Consider the following 20,182-nt stretch of genomic DNA (forward strand, 5'->3'; position numbering starts at 1 on the left):
GCGGGGGGTGAATGTTAGTTTCCCCCTATCCCTCCACTGGCTAACTTCCTCCACGCAGGTTCTAAAATGACTTGTGGTAGACCCCTAGTTGTCCCCTACCTAGTCATATAATCACTTGTGTGTTGTCAGCATACATATAAAGGGTCAAGCCATGTGAACAAAGATTATTAGGACTTTAGAAAATCCAAGTAGAATATTTTATTGTCTTTATGTAGGCTCTAGTAGCAGCAAGGAATGCAAGTTATGGTAATTTCTTCTCCAACGTCGTCTAGTTTGCCGCAATAAATTCTCTGTTTTGATGTGGTCTGAGGTGTGCCAGGCCTTTTTGGGTTGCAGATTGTGGTTCATCTGAGGCATCAGTATAGCGTTTAAGAGCTGTTGCCATACAAGGCATATAAGAGTCTAGCTGATCGAGTCTAGGGCTCCAGAGTCAGTACTGAGGTAATGATGAAGGGGGAAGCACAGATAAAAAAGCTCAGCCACAGGAGGGTTGGCTGCTTTTAGACTGAAAGGTTAGTATGGGGAATAGGGCGCCACAATGATGACAGAACTACAGCCCACATACAAAGTGCAATCCTTTTATCCATATGAGAATGGCTGTTTTATGCCGATTACTAGTAGATGGAGTCACCTCCATTCAGAGACGGGGGTGAGACTCCCCTTGGACTCTGGAGGCACTTTGTCAGAGGCTACTTCTTTGCAACACTTTTCCAATCCAGTTCTCCTAATCCATGTGCATGCTCCAATGTTCTGCCTCGTTATGTTGTGGTGCTTTTACAATGAAAGAGGAGGCAACAATCACTCTGAGGCTTCTGGCAAAGAGCGGGAATGACTGCAAAAGTGCGTCTTTCTGGGATTCTAGGAGCTACGTAATCTTATGGGTATTAATTAATGAGATCTACATTTATTTCAGCAGTCACTAGATCCTCGATTCCTCGCGGTCCTTATCTTGCAGTACTCAGTAAGGAGCGGCCGGATTGGGATGGTCGCATTTATCAGCGCATCATTTCAGTTAGCAGCAGAATCGCTTTTGTTTTTTGCCCATTTTGAAAAACTCTATAGCCCCACTCCAAAGAAGGCTTCGGCGTGGCCTTGAATAGGGCGATGCTGGCAGGGCCTCGCGCAGCCCTGTTCCCTGGCTACGTGGCTTTCTGGTTCATTTTCTGCGCTCGGATCCTGTCTTCTGGGGGTTCTTAGATTCCCTGGGCGGAGAAGGCAAAACAAGTCTAATGGCTGCCGAAGGTGCTGATGCAAACCGCCTCGCTCTCTCCCCCTGGACACCGCGACGCGAGCAGAGTGCGCAGCCGGGCGGCAGCTCAGCATTCCTGCCACGTCCCGGCTCCTATTCCTGGGCCGCGGTTATTGGATTGTGTGCGTTTTGCGTCTTTAGCTGCCTTCTTATCGCGGCCCTGCCTAGGGTCTCCTAACAGTATTATCGCGCATGTTAAGCAAGAAAGAAATCATAAAGCTCCCCCATCAGGTTGGGCACAAACAAGCACCTACTCCGCCACCCCCATGTGTGCTTAACGTTACTAGCTCGAGTAGCCTGATTCATGAAATTATTTGCGTGAAAAACGCAGATTTGCGCGCCTTTCTGCACGAAAATCCCTGTTTGAAGTATGGGGATTTTCGGGCAGAAAGGCGCACAAATCCGCGTTTTTAACGCAAATAATTCCATGTATCAGGCAGATAGTTGGTAGTAGGTATGGGGGACTGTGTATGTTTGCATGCATACATTACTAATCTTACCATACATGCTTCAAGTTATTAGCATTATGTAAGTGTGAAATGAGTACCAATGGTATTTAGAAGTGAAGTTCTTACTAGAAGTATTTATTTGTGGTGTTTCTGGTAGAAAGCGTATGCATGTTTGAATATAAGAGGAATGTAGATATATGTAAAGTTGCTAATAGCCATGGATGAAGATACTGGTGGTGTGTATAAAATGTGTTTCTTGTAGTTGAATGTCTATGTTATGCCATGTATGGTTGAAGTTACTGGTCGTAGTATTTGTATTTGTATTTATTTTATTTTTAGCGCGCACCAGGCCCAAAGGCAGCCGGGCGCAAAAACTTAATAGGCATAGTTACCGAACTGAAGAACATATACAAAATATACAAAAGAGCGTAAATTACAGTATAGTACAAAAAATTGTATAAATACGGTATATTATAATAGACATAATTACCGAGATAAGTAAAATATACAATGGTGTTACATAGACAATCACATTAGGCAGTTTATCCTAATTTAAGCGAGACAATGTATAGTGGAGGCAGATGACTCATGGTGAAAGCTACAGGCAGAAGGCTGAATCAGATTTGAGCGAGGAGCCATGATTTCGTTTTCCGTAGTATCCAGCTAATGTTACCAGGAATAGTGTGCATGCATAAAGTTAGTAGTTGAAATAGTATACGTGCTTGATGCTGCTAGTACTATTTGTAGTTGTCATTACAACCAGTAGAAAGTATGTCAAATATGTTAGTAGTTGCACATATTAATTGAATACAAACCAGTTTATAAGTGCTGGGAGTTAATAGTAGTGATGTACAAGCATGAAGATATTTGTAAATCTAAAGTTGCTTGTAGGGTTATAACCATGTTTGAAGTTAGTAGTGACATATATATGTCAGAAGTTACTAGTATTAGTTGCAGTACATTTTTATGTTACTACTTGTGTTATGCCTACCAGTATCAGTAAATATTGGTGAAGTTATTTATAGAACATGGATCGTAATCAAGATTTTATGAATGCCAACTAAAACAGCTCTTGGGTTCCAGGCATCACACAGCAAGCAGTAGCTACCGCTGGACAACAAGGAGCTAGTACATAGCATGCAACAAATCTGACAAACTATAACTTTTTGTCCATTATATATGACCAATTAGTCATCAAATGTCTACTAGATTTGTCCTAACACTTCCCAAATACAAAGACTTACTGTTACATACAATAGGTATATGTGTACGCTTCCATTCAGCTTGGGCTGTCGGAAGTAGATTTGGTCCAGTAGCTGTTGGTGTCAAGCTAACCAGGCTCTTTTAGGCAACAAGTAGGGGCTAAACAGATCCCAGCAATTTTGATCTCTAAATGTAAATGTACACTTTTTACAAAAGGCGATCTATATGCCGTTACATATAACTTTCTAAGGCTGTCTATACATTGGGAACGGAGTATGTGCACAGCCATCCTTAACCCTAAGCGCTGGCTAAAACTCCATGCAGGGAAAGAAGACATTAGCTCTGGACAGACCTCGACCCAAAATAGAGCGACTGATGTCGCAGTCATTCCCTCCTCACATCCAAATCTTGGCGCTGTTCCAGTCAATATATATGGTTCACTAGTCCTACAAAAATGTTAAGGTTCGGGTTAGTGTTTTGAACATTTTTAAAAGCACCAGGCGCAGTGAGCATTCAAGCATGCAACCCTTTTATCAGGTATTACCCAAATTGTTCGAACACATTGTTCGAATTACCTAATTGACCAAAAGTCAAGGGTCTGAATTGACCTTTGCACAATTGACCGCATATATATATATATTACACGGCCACGGTAGTGGCCGTATAGTTATGGTTAAGTTGCTGTTTCCATAGGAAGAGCACTTTTTGGGCGGCTTATAACTCTGCTCTTCCTGGACGAATCCTTACCAAACTTTGCAAACAAAGTAAGTATACGGGCCACTCTGATTTATTTTGCAAAGTTTCGTGATGTTTGGTGCAGGGGGAGAAATGTTATAGGGGGGGTCCCAAAACATCTTTTTTTCCCATAAACTGAATGGGGGAAAAACTTTGCGCACGCCTACAGGTCAAACCGTTGGACGGATTTTGACCAAATTTGCGGCAGGGGCTTGGTCCCGAAAGCGTGCTTCTGTAAATTTGGTGCCAATCCGTCCACTAGTTTCCTTTAAAACGACTAAAGAATATGTCTACAAAAATTAGTGATATCTATATCCGCTCCACGGTCACACTTCCCTGTTCGCTCCGCGGACAACATACCGATTGGCCAGGAGGGTGGCATTGTGACCGCGGACACGCAACTTGTTCGACGATTGGCTGCAGAGAGCCGTGACGTGCGTCAGAATGTGTGGCTGCGCCTGACATCTTGGATCCAAAGACAGGGCAGTCGCCACCAGAGGCGAAATGCTGTTTCGGACATTGTTTTGCTCTCCTACAGTGCTTGGGGAGGTTCACAGAGTAAGAGATGGATTAAATAGTGTTCTTGTTTGGGCGGCAGTTGTTAATGATGTATTTGCCACTTGAAATGCTGGTTCGGAAACTACTTTGATGTCCTACAGTGCTTTGGAAGGTTCAGCGAGTATGAGATGTCTGCACAAATGTACTCGTTTGATTGGCAGGTGTCAATGATATATTGTCTATTCCCGCCTTGTTCGTGATGTTTGTACGTGCAGAAAATGAGTGGACTCATAAGGGTAGTATTTCTGTCTGTGGTGTGTACAGGCACCTTGAGACTGTTGTAAAGACACGCGTGATGTTAGCGACCATTACAATTGAGTAAATGTCGTTATTATATTATTTTTGCCTATGGGTGTGCCACTGAATAGGACGACGCCATGGGTGTGATATGCTGCAGAGGTTGTGGCCCAGGCCTAGAGTCTTGGATGCATGGCCGTAGGCCGAAAGCCATACTTCCAAGACTGTAGGCCCAGGCCACAACCACCGCAGCATGTCACACCCACGCATACACCTGTTCTATTGATTGTCGATTAGATGATTGTGGGGAGTGTGCACAGTCTTGGGTGTATGGACAAAGGCCATGCACCCAAGCACTAAGTTATAAGCACTGGAGGTATCAGCCACTGCACAACCACATACTGTAATATCTATGAACATACAGCTAGGGGTCTAGCCTCTGGCCAGAACAAGTGAGGCATACTGCACCTATGGATACACCCGTAGTTACCCACATCACTCGGGTGGTTGTGGGCAGGATGCAGACTTTTGGATGCATGGCTGCAGGCCGTAGCCTGTACGCCTTACTCGTAAAACTCTAGGCCCTGACCAGATTCAGCACATCACATTACAGGAATGCATTCACCCATACTATAGTTCAGTATTCTGATGGTTTTGGGGAGGCGGTACAGTCTTAACGACCTTATAAGCAGTGTTGTTATAAGCCAATGTACACCCTTACGGTGAAATATGTATGGAGAAATATAGAAATCTGTAGGTCCGGCCCACAACCACTGCAGCATATCACACAGGCATGTTAGTGGCTGTGTTGTTATGGTGAAGTTGCTGTTTCCATAAGAGGAGCAGTTTTTGGGTGCTTTACAACTGCGCTCCCCTTGGACGATTCCTCACCAAATTTTCCAAACAAAAAATGTCAGACCCTTTACATTTCTTTGGAACGTTTGGTGATGTCTAGTTCAGGGGGAGGGGAAATTATAAGGGCGGGGAGTTTCTCAAAACGTCTCTTTTCCCCTTACACTGAATGGGGGAAAGAATTCCTGCCCACGAACATGTGCCACTTTCTCTGATTGGTTGTGCAACAGCGTCAAGTTCCTCAACTTTGTACGGTCCCCCTGCAATCTTTAAATAATGTTTTGGTGTACGCGGACATCGCCAGACCTACATACAAAACTAGACAGCATTGCACTGATCACACTTATGTAATAATACTTTAGAAGGTCACCATTGAGGGGTTTGGAATGGAATGTGGGAGTACAAAATGAAAAAGTTAAGTTTTCTTGTCCCCAAACTCATACGTTTAATTGCAACTTTGTGTTCACTGTACCACTACCAATTAGTGCGCATGGGTTGAAATGTTTTTGGAACAATATTGCCGTCAGACTGCCGTTCTAAGTTTTGAAAACTAAGGCCACCATCTGCACTGTTTGCTGGAAACAGCGACTCTGGAGGTGTATGCGAGTAGCGGTTCTCATAATTGAATTGCAATATGTTGTTGCAAACTAGGAATTTTTGTGCCTTCTGCATGAAGGGCACATGAGTTGTTTTTTTGGTTGGACGCTCAATACACCCGCGCATCTGAGTGATTGTATAAGGGGCTTTTGTTTTTTTGACCTTGAGCGAAACTGAAACCTTACAAGAAAATCAAGGAATGAAAGGGTCCAAAAAAATTGCATTGCTATTTATTAGTTGCAACGTTATGTTTGTGCACATAGGTTTGTGCATCAGTTTGCACGTTCTTGTGGTCTTCTTTGAAATCACGAGCCATACTTTTCCTTACACTGTCCATTCATATTGCTTTCCTAACTACACTATCTTCTTTCTGTGTAGTTGCTATTTTTTTTCTCTTACGGCGCATGCAGATTCTCGCCGTTTCAACACTATTTCCAATATGGTCATTAGAAACATTTCACTAAAATGTCATGTTCGAACGCTTACATTTCTGTATTACTTTCTCACTTTTTTGCATCTTTTTGTAAAATATTTTTGGTACAGGTTGGTTACTGACACGTAATTTTTGTAACGTTTGCCCCCCAGGTACATATTGCCGTATTGTCCGTGCCATGGATTTCAGATGCCGAGTGAAGGCTTTTTCGGCCGTCGAATACAACTGCTTGTGAGCGGTTTCCTATGCATAACAATTATGTGGGACGATACCCTAAGCCCGCTTTGTCCGTACGCTGAACTCGCTACTCGGAGCAACATAACATCATTTATGGTGCTGTAGGGTCAAGGTTACGACGTCTTCTTGAAAATCACTGTGGAAACAAAGCACCTGCTTTATCAAAGAAATCATAATTTTTGTATGCAAAAAAAAAAACAACGTGTTCTTCATCTTTACCTTTTGCAATGCCCCTCATTCAACCATTGTTATCATTGCATTTACAATGGGATTACGACAAACATCTCTGACAGTTTGCTATTAAATAAACCTACTTTACAAACTCTAAAATGTTTATGTTTTCTTTAACAATCCACTCTATTATTTGCAAATGTAAGATATTAGGTTGTACGTCGCAGTATGTTTATTTACAGATTCTGCGTCACGTCACGTATTTGTGTTTTTTGCCGACTACCATGGAAAGGGAAGAGGGACTATGTATGAAATAACCGCCTTCTATTTCTATGGTGGCCATCTTGAAAAAGGATTTTGTTTTGTAATCCAACCCCACAAAGCGGCCCCGGATTCTAACAAGTAATGCTCCTTTTTAGTAGCACTCGTTACTGCGTTGCAAATTTACACTATTACTGGCAAAGATTATTGCGTCTATGTATTTTATTGACAAATATGCAGTACTTGGAGTGTATGTAATTTTTTAAAAATATATTTATTTGCACTGTGAAAGGGCTCTATTAACGCAATGTTTACTTTGTGTACCGGTAGCTTTGCTTTTTAAAACGCCAGATAATAAGGCAATTTGCGAACAGCAGTGAACAAACAGCTAACCAACGGTGATATGGGTCGGTAGATGTTCGGTGACACATTTTGTGCGTTTCTTACTTGCAAGGCAGCGGCACTGTTTCGTGTGCTTCTTCATTACAGCAGTACCATTCAGTACAAAATGTTTTTATTCACAAGTCGCTATACATCAAAATGACGTACTAAAAACCCGTAAAATTCACTCGAAAAAACTTTGTTAAGGGAACGTTATGGTTAAGTTGCCCTAGCAGAAACCTGTGCACTTTACTAACAAAACTTTTCAAATGTGCCATTATGGTTCAAAGTAAAACCCAAAAACCCGTGGAATTTGCCAGTTATGGTAGGATAATCAACCATAACTGCCCACATCACTGTGTGCTGCTAATACTAACAACCAGGACATCAAAGATGACATCACAAATGTCATTGATGACATCACTGATGACATCACATGTGTAATTACTTTACAGACAAGAGGTTGTGAATATAATTTTGGCAAAAAAATATCTGGGGTTATGAGGATATATCTAATAAACTACATACGTCATCACGCAATGAATTGTTGTAAAGAAAATTCTATTGCACTGTTCTTTCTAGTAAAGGAACCTACGCATACAGAAATGTACATATCGGTTGCAGCATACCCCATAGAGGTGCTAAATTTTTGTCTTTGCAAATTTGTATAGTAAAACCATGAATGCTTCTGTATCAGACTTTTCTGGTCTGTGAAACATGTACTAAGTTGCTAATAATGCATCACTTACTACATATTTGTGGTATTACACACAAAACATAAATAGACTACAATGCATACAAATATGGGGCTAATATATGGAGAGTACAGTAAGCAAACAAGAGGCAGTATCATTAGCAACTGTGTATAATCTACATGATTGTATGCACGTACAAAAATGATAGCTTTGTTTCAGGCCTGCTTCTTCCCCTATATATGTACTTCACACGATGCAAAAAAATGTACGGAACATATTGTGAAAAAATGTGAGGATAGCAATATGTATAAATGTAATACCTTTTGCGAGTTAAGTTTCCGACTGTCAGTAAATAAAACCGCCTGGCCTAGATGTGGCAGTGAGGAAAAACGAAAGGCCACACATGTGATGTCATCAATGACATTTGTGATGTCATCTTTGATGTCCTGGGTGTTAGTGTTAGCAACGCACAGTGATGCGGGCAGTTATGGTTGCTTAGCCTACCATAACTGGCGAATTTCAGGGGTTTTTGGGTTTTACTTTGAACCATAATGGCACGTTTGAAAAGTTTTGTTAGTAAAGTGCACAGGTTTTTGGTAGGGCAACTTAACCATAACGTTCCCTTAACAAAGTTTTTTCGAGTGATATATATATATATAATATATATATATATATTTATATATATTTATATATAATGTGGGGTTGCGGGGGGTTTCCCCCGCATATATGTAACAATTGACCTTCACAATTCGGTCAGTTGTGCAAAGGTCAATTGTGATTCGAACAATTGTAGTTCAAACAATTCGTATACAACCTTTTATCACAGGCATATTTGTCAAATACAAAATTCTGTGGCCATTCTAATCTTCCCAAAATGTTCTTTGATTTTAATCAAAGCAGCTGGAATACTTGATGGTGTTATTTGTCACCTTCTCCTTTCCTGTTCGGGTATTTCCTGGGTATTTCAGGTGCAAATTACAAGCTATGAGCTGTCCGAAACGGATTATTAGTATCTTGAGTCAACTCCATTCAGAGACAGCGGTGAAAGTCGGCTTGAACTCTAGAGGCACTCTGTCAGAAACTATCAAATCGAACTGTGGGCTTCACATGGAGTGTGTTTTGGCCGAATTTAATGTAGACATTGCATATCTGGGGAATGCTTTGTCTTCTTGTGATACTTTCCCACCTAAATTGGAACAAATGCATTTTCGTCATCTGGTTTATGCAGATGACATTGTATTATTGGATCAAATGCCCATAAGACTTTAGGTATCCTTGAACAATCTGTCTGCTTAGTTGCAAGACTTAGATCTAGAGATCAACTTGTCTAAAACAAAAGTCTTTATCCTTACTCCAGGAAACAACTAAACAGGGCAAATTCAGATGGTGTATTAATAATATGGAATTAGAAAAGGTGAAGAGTTGAAGTATCTTGGAAGTAACATTGAGCAAATTATCTCCTTTATGGTAGCATTTAAAGAACTTCACACCAAGACCATGGCTTTTTCCGCCACAGATGAAAAAAATGGACAGAAAATATGGTACATTTTCCATTTTACCTGTTATTAAATTCTACAAAGGAAAAATTGTGCTGAGTTTAACATATGTAACAGAAGCAAAACCTGCTAAAGTAGAGTGTGAGAAGAAATTGTAGGGTAGTCTAAGGAGACACTCTTTAAACCTTCCAGATATGCATTCCGCTAACAGTGATGCCCATCCGTGCTAATCTTACCCATCTGGAAATCATAGTAGCAGTTATGTACCTTCGCCATGACAGAGTTGATTCATCGCCTTCCTCCACCAGTTATACACTACGCTATGATGCCAAGAGATATATATATATATATATCACCAATTATCTGGACCGGAACCCAAGCACTAATAGCACTTAGTGTGTGCTCCACAGGCCATAGATTGGATTCAATCTGTTTTTATCTGGGAGGCAATTATCAGTCTGTTGGGAAGGTGCTTCATCTTGTTTGGCTCCCATCCTTTGGGGAGTTCCAAAGGGAGCATGTCTCTCGCCAACACTTTTCAATCTATATGTTAGACCTCTCTGTAGCCTGCTGGAATCACATGGTGTCACATTTTCCAACTAGCAGACGATACCCAGCTGATCCTAGAAATTAGCGAGAACACAACGCTGACACTAGGAATCTGACTTCAATCTATGGGGTGATAGAGAAATGGATGAATAAAAACTGGCTCTGCCTCAATGGAACAAAAACTGAACTACTACTGTTAGGTAGCCCAGGGGCAAGAGCAAAGCTAAGGAAGGAATATGAACAATTCCTCATCAAAGGCAGTCCCATAGCTGTAGCAGAAAAAGTGAAGACTTTGGGTTTTTCTTTAACGCCACCCTCAGCACTGAAACACAGACTAGTTACCTAGTAAAACAAAACTACTACCTAAAACTTCTTAAAAACATTAAATCCTTTATTTCAGGAGTAAATTGTGCCCGAATTGGTCAAGCTATTATTCGTTCACGGCTCGACTACTTCAACTCTCTTTACATTGGGGTCAGACAAAAATGCATCCGCCGCTTACAAATTCTTCAAAATGATGCAGTCCAGATTATCAAGGATGTTCCTACTAGGCAAGAACATAGATCATAGGGGAGTGAATCCCTACACTGGCTGCCTTATTCAGCCCGTATTCATTTTAAAACAGCCACACTAGTGCACAAGTTCTTATATGGAAAAGCAAAAACAAAGAGGTGATGGCTGGAAGGTTTAGAATTAATCTTAACCACTGGCAATGCTCTGGGCAACCCTCCAGACCACCGTTCTTCGCCTGCCAAGCCATTACAGAAGGGAAAGACCATATACAAATCAGGCTTGGCCCCACCCCAAAAGGGGCAGTCCAGCCCGAACTGCTAGGCCACATCCCTTCTGCACGAGACCACAAGCATCCCCAAACATGTTTCGCCCTTGTTGGGGCTCATCAGTGAGGAGTAGCTTGGGTCTCTAGGCCCAGCAGGCACGGGACCCACGTCTGGGCATACCCGTCCCACTCGGAGTGACATAGCAAAAACAAAGAGGTGATGGCTGGAAGGTTTAGAATTAATCTTAACCACTGGCAATGCTCTGGGCAACCCTCCAGACCACCGTTCTTCGCCTGCCAAGCCATTACAGAAGGGAAAGACCATATGCAAATCAGGCTTGGAAAAGCACCAATATATCAAAAGACCCGCACTTTCCCCTATAGTCCCAACCATGCCCTCAGGTCGGCTACTACTGGAATGATCAGATCTCTTAGGTTTAAAAAGGTGGGAGAACTTGGTAGGGCCTTCCCCAATAGGGCGGACCATTTGTGGAACTCACTCCCAAGCATGCTTCGCTTGGAAAGAAATGTAAAGGTATTTTGTGGCCAACTGAAAACCCTGCTCTCCAAATACATGAATTGTGGCTAAATTCAGATAAAGTAGCTGTCTGTCCTCTTTATGTACGTCCTGTCTTTAACTGGTGTTCTTCCGTGTACATGTTGGCACCCTGATGCCTGTGGGTTACCAGCATGGTACAAATAAATAAATAATGTACCAGCGCCAGGACTAAGCTTGATCATTACCCCCTCCAGATATGCACTGTGCTATCAGTCCAGGAGATACACATCCTTGCTAATATTACTCATACGGAAATGTTTGAGCATCACTGCATACCAAGGGCCTACTAGCTCTTATATCTCTGCCAATCCTACCTATCTGGGAATGTATCAAGCAAAACTACCAACCGAGGGCCACTCTAGCACCTATACTGAAACAATATGATTTGGGCCAGATCTGGCTGTCATCGTCCAACAGAGAACACTAATAAGCATTTGCAGACCCAACAAGACGCAGGGAGGACCTTAGCCTACTGCCGAAACCAAAGGGAGATACCATCCCCTCGACAGGCACTGGAAACTCATCAGGAGCAGGGTCCCTCTCAAATCCATATCAACACTCAAACACAACAAAATGCTAACTCTTTCCTCTCCAGCAAAAAACAATAGAATGCAGCTATACCACTCGATTAATTCGGCCTAGCCGCACACATACATGTACACCTCCATGATCACCTCAACATTCTTTAGAGCGCAGCTATACCCACGCAAATCGGCCTAGCTGAACACCTAATCCCATTCACAAACTCCACCACTCCCAGAATGCAGCTACCCACGTCCAACCGGCCTTGCTGCACACATTCTACTGATCTCACACAACCACCGCACCACGCCTAGCTCTAGGCTGCAGCTGGACACCACCTAATCCAGCCTGGCTGCACACATACCGAGTGACCCGAGCACTTTACTACACTTCTCTCTCCACTGACCTGGACTATGGTCCACAAGGGCGCTCAACCCACAGCGCTTCGAAATCATACCAATGGTAAAAGGTGCTATACACATGCCCAATAACATAACATAAGACAGCACCTCTGGACACACCAGTGGCGTGGTGTCCCTTTAAAACTGCATCTCTGCCTTCCAATACCCATTTCCCACTTTGCAAGACGGTAGACCCACATGTAAACGTGCAGTTCTGGCGGACATTTAAGACTGCAATTCCATGCCAGCTAAATTGCAGGTAGACCTTGAAAACTACAGTTTCGTCCTAGAAATAAAGTGCCAAACGTTTGCAAAAGTAACTCCTGCCTTGTAAACCTGCAGATCCACTCTTCTAAAATATAATATGTCGGGTTGTAAAACTGCAGGCGGACCCATGTAAAACTGATGGCTGGGCATTTCACATTGGCATTTCGGGTGCAACATTTTTTTTGAGAGTGGAATGAAAGACTCTGGTCGAGGCGCCTGCTCTGGGGCATTTGAACATGCATTCAGCCGGTTGCGTCAGATCACTGTTGGCCCACTTATATTTCCCTGCTACAGCAAGGCGGCCTTCTTGCCTCTGTCACTCCAGACTCAACCTTTTGATTTCACGCTTCAGCACATCTTCGATTCGTTTCTCACATCATCTTTGACGCTTTGACGCTTTAACCAAATACCTTGAGCCTGCCGGGGTGTGTGAATAAAACAAAGGCCTCCCCTCTCTGTCACCATGCCAGCACCCACCCGCCCATGCCCCCAGAGACAGGATAATCGTAGGATCATGCCCCCCCTAAGCCTGTTACGCCTGGCCACGAGAGCGCCTCTAATAGGATTATCGGTGCTGGATCGAGGATCCCCGGCCTGTAGAGGAGACAGGGCCTACCACTGGAAACCTTACACCAGGGCGCGAGCCAGTAACGAATTCATGTCCATCACCCCGCCCCCACCTTCTGTTGTCTGTCACGCCACGGCCCCCTACTTTCCCTTGGGTTCCAGGCATGTCTTCTCTTGTCTCCATCCTTTGCCCAGTCTCAGTTGTCATGTTCCTCTTGTTCTGTGCTGCCAGTGAGAGTGCTTGTGTGTCTCTTTTGACAAGGCCCATAGGCCTCAATGCTTAAATACAGAAATGACATGCTCGACCATACCTGCCTAGTCTCTGGGTTTATCCCAGAAACTCTGTGTTTTTGCGCTCTTCTCTGGGTCTCCAGGGAAGAGCGTTGAGTCTCTGGGATTTCCAGGATCAGCAGCGGCCACATATAGTTTCCGTGTCTTAGTCATTGGGACTCTGCCAAGTGCCATAACTGCCACCATAATCCAATCAGGAAGCACAGAGACAGATCAAAACACCAAGTAACCAACGGAAACCTCAGTTCTGAGGAGGGGACGGGTCAAATCTGTGTGTACGGAAGAGGCCTGCCCATTGTGTCATTAGTAAGAATGCAAACAGAAAACGAACGAAGGAGCTCAGTAAGGAGAAGACAGACTGTACCGCTTTGAACACGAGATAATATGGGACTGCAGTAGACTGAGTTTTCCGAAACATCCAAACATCCCGGGCAGGAGAATAAACAGACTTCTTAATAGGTCAGCATTGTGTTTCTGGTATAAATAATTAGCATCCCCTTCCCACCCATGCCCCATGAATTATGGATACACAACGTTGATTTTTGTTCCAAAAATAAAAATATGGTCTGTGCTGATGGGCGTAGTCTTGCAAAAAGGGGGCAGAGTGCCCAATGACATCATCTGGGTTTTTTCTTCAGCAAATATAGGCAGGTATGTGCGTGACTTGTCTTGATTTCTTTGCATTCGTCTACACAGTTCTGTTTCAGAGGCTTTTCCCCATGGCTTGCAATTACATCCATGTAGATACAAATCCAAAGAAGCGGTCTGGTTTCTGTCAAGTAATCTGACTTTTGCACTGCCCTATGCTCTAAACGTGTGCGTAAATGTACACAGGAAAATAAGAAAGCTGTCATATATGCAAGATTTTCATGCGTAAAAAGGCTTGGTATTAACCTTATCTGCAGGCCTGCATGTACATGTATGTCATGCCCAGCAAATGAGTCTCATGGCAGGGATTGGGTAGAACCTCAGAACAGCTATTGGCTTCAGGGCATGGGTGAGTCTCAGGGTAGGGATGGACATTACTACGTTACAATAGAAATCACTCCACTGTCGCCCATGAGCAGGGGGCTGCAACCTGCGGCTCGCCAGATATTTTGGACTTCAACTCCCATGTTCCCTCATCATTGAATATGTTGGCTATGACAAATGGGAGTTGTAGTACAAAACGCGTGGAGAGCCACAGGTTGCAGACTCCTGTGCATGATGCAGGCAATCACTGCACATTACATTTCAATGCCTTGTCCTGCCAAATATGTCTTACATACAAAAGTACAAGCACAAAAATGCAGTTTGTCTTGATGAAAACTAACAAGCTTTCGTACATTAAGTATTGATTACAGTTTAGGTACATTGGACATCAAGTACGTTTTTAAAATACCTGATTCTATTTTAAAAGTACCACCTATTAATGAGTTAAGATTTCTTTCGATTCTTAGTGCATGGGGTCATAGAAAGTATTGTACAGGGTAAATAATATTAACCTTGTGCATTATGTTCTATGTGCCCAATGTGGGAAAAGATCTCCTCGATCACAACTCCTATTTAGGTGGTGTTTTGAAAACAAGCTGTATTTAAGATACCACATGTTTACCATTAGCAGCATAATCATAACAATGCCTATAATATGTGGCCATTCAGGGCCTTGGGGGATCACTGTGAACAAGTGGCCCTCAGTTATGGCCTCTGACTATATCTATAAATGCATGGGTTTTGTGTATGCTTTATATCTCTTTATGACCGCTTCAAAATATTTGTCCATCTTGTGGTCAGCGGCATGCTGGCAGTCTGGCCTCGTTATTTGGCTGCTGTTATTCTCTGAACAGTGGATAGGTGACGACATCCAGATTTTATTTTCAATTGGCTGGCTCTGGACCCTCAGCCAATAGTGGGGATGTCCCAGACCTGTGTTGTTTTGATCAGAATACGATGTACCCTAGCCTGCACAAACTAGGATCACTTAGATGTGATATTGTGGCCAGTCAAAGCACACCAATATAATATGGGACCTCTCTTAACCAGTGCTTCATTAGCAAAATAATAAGTGCCAGGGCCCAAATATTTCCTAACATTCCTGTGACACATTGTGGAAGGCTGCTCTGCTCCATTGTTGCCACCGCCCACAGCTTTCCCTTACAATATAATTGTTATTTTTTTCTTTATTGCAGACATATAATCTTTATAAAAAGAATTCATACGTATTCCAACCATACATTTCAAATCCTACCCATATATAAAAATACATCAGTTACAATAAATGAGCGATTTCACCAAACACATGTCCAAGCTTCAAGCTACGCATTAACTTTCCACACTTAAATCTCTTAATACCTTAAGTATAAAATAATTATAATAATGACTATAATAATGGTAAAACTGGCGCTAATCAAATGACAAGTAGAATACAATAAAATCAATAGATTTTATAGTATAAAACATCAAATTAAATTCATTCCCTACCATAAACATTTGCCCCAATATCTCTATATTAAAATGTCCCATCTTATTGATATATTGCATCAAATACCGTCTCCTTTTTCAAATGAGACTACAAAACTCGACCACCAAGTGCTTTAGGGTTTTAACTACCATTTCACCACATAGACAGCAGTGTCTATGTTGTCGTGGAATTCCTGTACGTGCACCCTCTATTTCCAATGTGGGAAGAGTATTGAATTTGATAGCGATATATTTCCTTACAATGTAACAGTGAGGATAAGCTTGTGTATATGCAGGTATGTCACTATTGAGCAAATAACAGCTTATTCATTCCACGTTTAGATTTTTCTGCTAAGCTAACAATAGTTTGTCGTGCTCACATTCATAACGTGTATTTTGTATTACATTCTTACATTTTTCAACGGAAAACAGAAAAATTCCAGGCTGCCTTTTATCAATAAGATATTTTTTCTGCCCCAAAACTACCTTCTTTAGTTGGACTTCTTGGAAGCAATGAACAGGCCAAACATGTTCTAACAAGCTCCTACTCCCTGCCCGATGGAGTTCCTTCCACACCAGCAGACATTTTTGCACTACCATAGTACCACAACTGATCAATTTACATTCAAGCATCAAGTATTCAATTGGCAAACTCGATGGTAATATTAGGAGCCTTCTGTGACGAATCAACTTACGGGGAACCAGTGGTCCAGGGATGAATATCAGTTTCCAAACCATCAATCAGCCCCACACCTTCAGTACACCAGAAGGGATCTGAACGGATTGGAAACACAAGTCAATTATAAACCTCCTTGTCCAATTTTGGTAACATGGACGGAACGCCAGGCTTATCTCCGAAAGGTTTTGGATCGTTGGTTAGTTGCAACACAGTGAAATCCAATTATTACCCAATGATAAAAAGGGACTGCATTCAAGGTTCTATGTTGTAATTGTAATTGGCTATTTACAATGCGCTTAATACACAGAGGTTTCTAAGCGCTGTCGCGGGGATCAAACCTTCGTTTCTCCGCGTCGTCTTGCTTTCAAGTCGAGTGCATTGCCCCTGAGCTATCCTCCCATGAGATAAACATATCTACTTTATTATTATCACAACAGACAGTTCTAGCACACTACAAAATACAACCCACCCTGTAAAGAAATACAGAGGACAGACAGTTTCAAAGAAGGAAAAGGGATGCACTCTGGATACTGACAGGAGGGTAGTCGGTACAGTAATGAATTGCAATAGTTCAAGGATACTTTGTTTCAACATAAAGGGAGCAATGCTATGTAAAATGTCGGTAGGTGCCTTGGGAGAAGGACCAGCGGAACTGAGCCACAATGTACCTTGTGCTTGGAGAAGTTCTTGATGCTTGACAGTGTAGAGTAGGTTTCAGGGCGCTTTGCAGCTTCTGTGACAGAGTACAAGACGGGAGACAGCTGCAGGTATCATGGGGCAGGCAGTTCGGTGAGCCAGGCTGGACGGACGGCTGCAGGCTGGCCTACACGGCGGCTCAGGGTCAGGAATCATTGTGCTGGTCGGTGGGTCTGAAGCACTGGTCAAGGCGTCTCAGGCGGCTTTAGCGACTGCATCGTAACAACAGTCAGCGGTGCAGTCGGTTGCAGCTCGAGGGACTCGATGGCTCGAAAAATGTCCTTTAAGGTGGATGTCGGTAGATGCTTGTCGATGCACTCCTCCTAGCTTCATCACTGGGCTTGTGTCATCCTTTAAGACGGACGGCCCAAAGTTGAGGAATGTGTTTCAGGCAGCTGCCTTGTCCTTGGTTTGGTTCAGAGACTCTCTAGCACTTCCCATCTAGGAAGCTTGCTGCAGAGGCTAGCAGGACACGCTGTGTGCTGGTTGGGTACCGGTTCTGGAGCTGCTGGAGGCGTCTCCTGGAATCAGTAGCTCTCTCTGTTCCTTGGGAGATGCTTAGGGGAGGGATCTTGCCTCGGTCTTGGAGTTCCTGGCCTTCCTTCACTGTCAGAATATGTAAGGCAGACTGTACCTTCAGGCAGGCTCCCAAGGAGTTCTTCTTGTTACTCCTTTCACAGCCTTCAGATGATATGCCCAAAAGAGGGGCTCAGCCCTCTTTTAAAGCCAAATAGGCCACAGTGATTGGTGTAGGTTAAGCCTACCGTAATGAACCAATCCTGGGTCTCCACCAATGATCTCCTGTATGTATGAGGTCATAACCAGAGTGCTTTGTAACAGAAAAGGTAAGGGGGTGAAAACATGTAATACTAAGTCCCACCCTTCTTCCTGTCTGTTGTGGATCAAAGGGTCTCTCTAGTCAATGGTATTCTCTGTGGTTGCTGATTAAAGCGGCAGGTCTCCATTGAAGCTGCAGTGAGAAAATGGTTTTCTGTTTCCTGCAAACCTTCTGAATGGGGTCCCCCTGCAGGGGTTGCCTACTGTAAACACATAGTTCCAGACATGACAGGTCACTGCCCTTACTACTGCGAGGCAGGAGATGGTTTCAGGTTGACACAGTGCATATCAAAGGTTGTTGGGGTTTTCTGTCTCCTTTATTAACCTTTGCAGCCAGGCCCCATTTGGGCCTGGTTCAATCATTGCTATTATTATGCTTATTATGTTAATCACTGCCACCATTCTTCAGCACTTAAATAGAGGGATAGGGTGCATCCATGGAGCCGTTGATAGTTAATTAGGCTGGCCATAGGAAGAGGAAGGTTTTTCCCTCCCCATTCTGAGAGGACATGATGTACTCTTGGCTGTCGTATCCCAACTAAAGATGACAGGGGGGTCGGCGCCTGTAGGCTGTGTCCACCCAGAGTACACAGGTCTATGTGTACGTCGTGTGGTGAGCATAGGAAAATGTGTGTGGATTAACACCACACATTTTCCAGAGATTGATCTACCTCCATTCAATATCATATAAAATTCCAAAAAAGCCCAGGTGAGCACACACCCACCAGATGGTCGAACTCCTCACACCTTCTGAACACCTTAGAATCCAGTATCCTCCATTTCTTCATTAATTTCCATCCCCGGATTTCCATACCATACAGCAATATCGATCTGATTTTGGCCTTGTAGAAAGTCAACACTGTATTCAGTGAATATCCACCATGTCTACCAACAAAACCATTTATAACTCATGTCACTTGCATTACTTTACTGTATCCCATTTCCCAGTGACTTTCCCATTGCAACTGGTCGTCAATGACAACCCCCAAGTATTTATATTCTCTAACTATTTCGATTTCCTTATCATTAATGACCCATTTATATTTCCTTGACTTCATCCATACTGGTTTAAACACAGTGATTTTTGTTTTATTAGCCTTTACATTCAACCCATTTTCCCATGAATATTCACTTAGTGCATCCAGTTTTCTTTTCAACCCAGCCAGTTTGTAATCTAGCAATACGAGGTTGTCTGCATAACCAAGCCAGGAAATAGCCAACCTTCCATACTTGACAGAAAATGATCCAGGTACTTACAATACTTCAAAGAGGTCAGCTAAGTATAAATTAAATAGGGCTGATGCTAATATACACCCGTGCCTGACTCGTCTTATTATGGGTATCCAGTTTGTCAACTTCCCCTGCTCATCAAGCCGAACCTGTACACACGTATCAGTGTGTAACTGTATTGTCATCTGTAACAGACCTGTTGGTATACTTTTAGCCACTAATTTCTTCCAAAGTCTTGTCCTTAAAATGGTGGTAAATGCTGCGCTACAATCTATAAACGCAGCATACACATATTTGCGGTTAAAGCTGTAAGTCACACCAGCACATTGTTGATGCACTGTCTATGCAGAGATGTAATTTACAAATAAAAATCAGCAAAAATGTTCACATGCTGGTTATGTCTTGAAATGAGAAACATGATTAAATGCTTCTTTAAACACATTATCATGGTTAACATCTTGCAATGATTCTTTGGGTGGCAAAATGAACGTATTCACTGTCTAGCCACATAAAACAGCAAACATGCTGTCCCCCTATGGTTTACTGATATACAGATGCAGGCAACATTTCAAATGAACTCTTCTGTCAAACACTGCAGCAAAATCATCTTGTGTAGGTTGGCACTCAGGACAGACACACCTCCTCTGCAATTGATTTTTCCCTGGTATTGCCCTGAATGTTGTACTGCTGGCTTTCCTGTTGTCAACCCACCCTGCAGTGGCATTGCTGCTGGTTATTACAGTAGTGGAGCTGCATCACTGTTATTCGGGCTGACTGGAGCGGTGCACATGCATGGCCTGCATGAGTGCATGG

General features: G+C 42.9%; 2 protein-coding genes across 3 annotated transcripts in view; one reads left to right on the plus strand and one right to left on the minus strand.

Annotated features, from left to right (window-relative positions):
* The window catches only part of MACROD1 (mono-ADP ribosylhydrolase 1), a 1,116,388-nt gene extending 1,109,514 nt beyond the window's left edge, over positions 1 to 6,874 (plus strand). Inside the window, exon 4 of the mRNA XM_069645104.1 lies at positions 6,466 to 6,874. Within this exon, the coding sequence (XP_069501205.1) occupies positions 6,466 to 6,548 (83 nt within the window). The 3' untranslated portion in view covers positions 6,549 to 6,874. The remainder of the gene's footprint in view (positions 1 to 6,465) is intronic.
* Positions 1 to 20,182, minus strand: part of FLRT1 (fibronectin leucine rich transmembrane protein 1) — a 663,151-nt gene that overhangs the window by 504,032 nt on the left and 138,937 nt on the right. The window lies entirely within an intron of this gene.

This window comes from Ambystoma mexicanum, chromosome 2p (assembly GCF_040938575.1).
Source record: "Ambystoma mexicanum isolate Mex_15411 chromosome 2p, UKY_AmexF1_1, whole genome shotgun sequence".
Lineage (NCBI taxonomy): Eukaryota > Metazoa > Chordata > Amphibia > Caudata > Ambystomatidae > Ambystoma > Ambystoma mexicanum.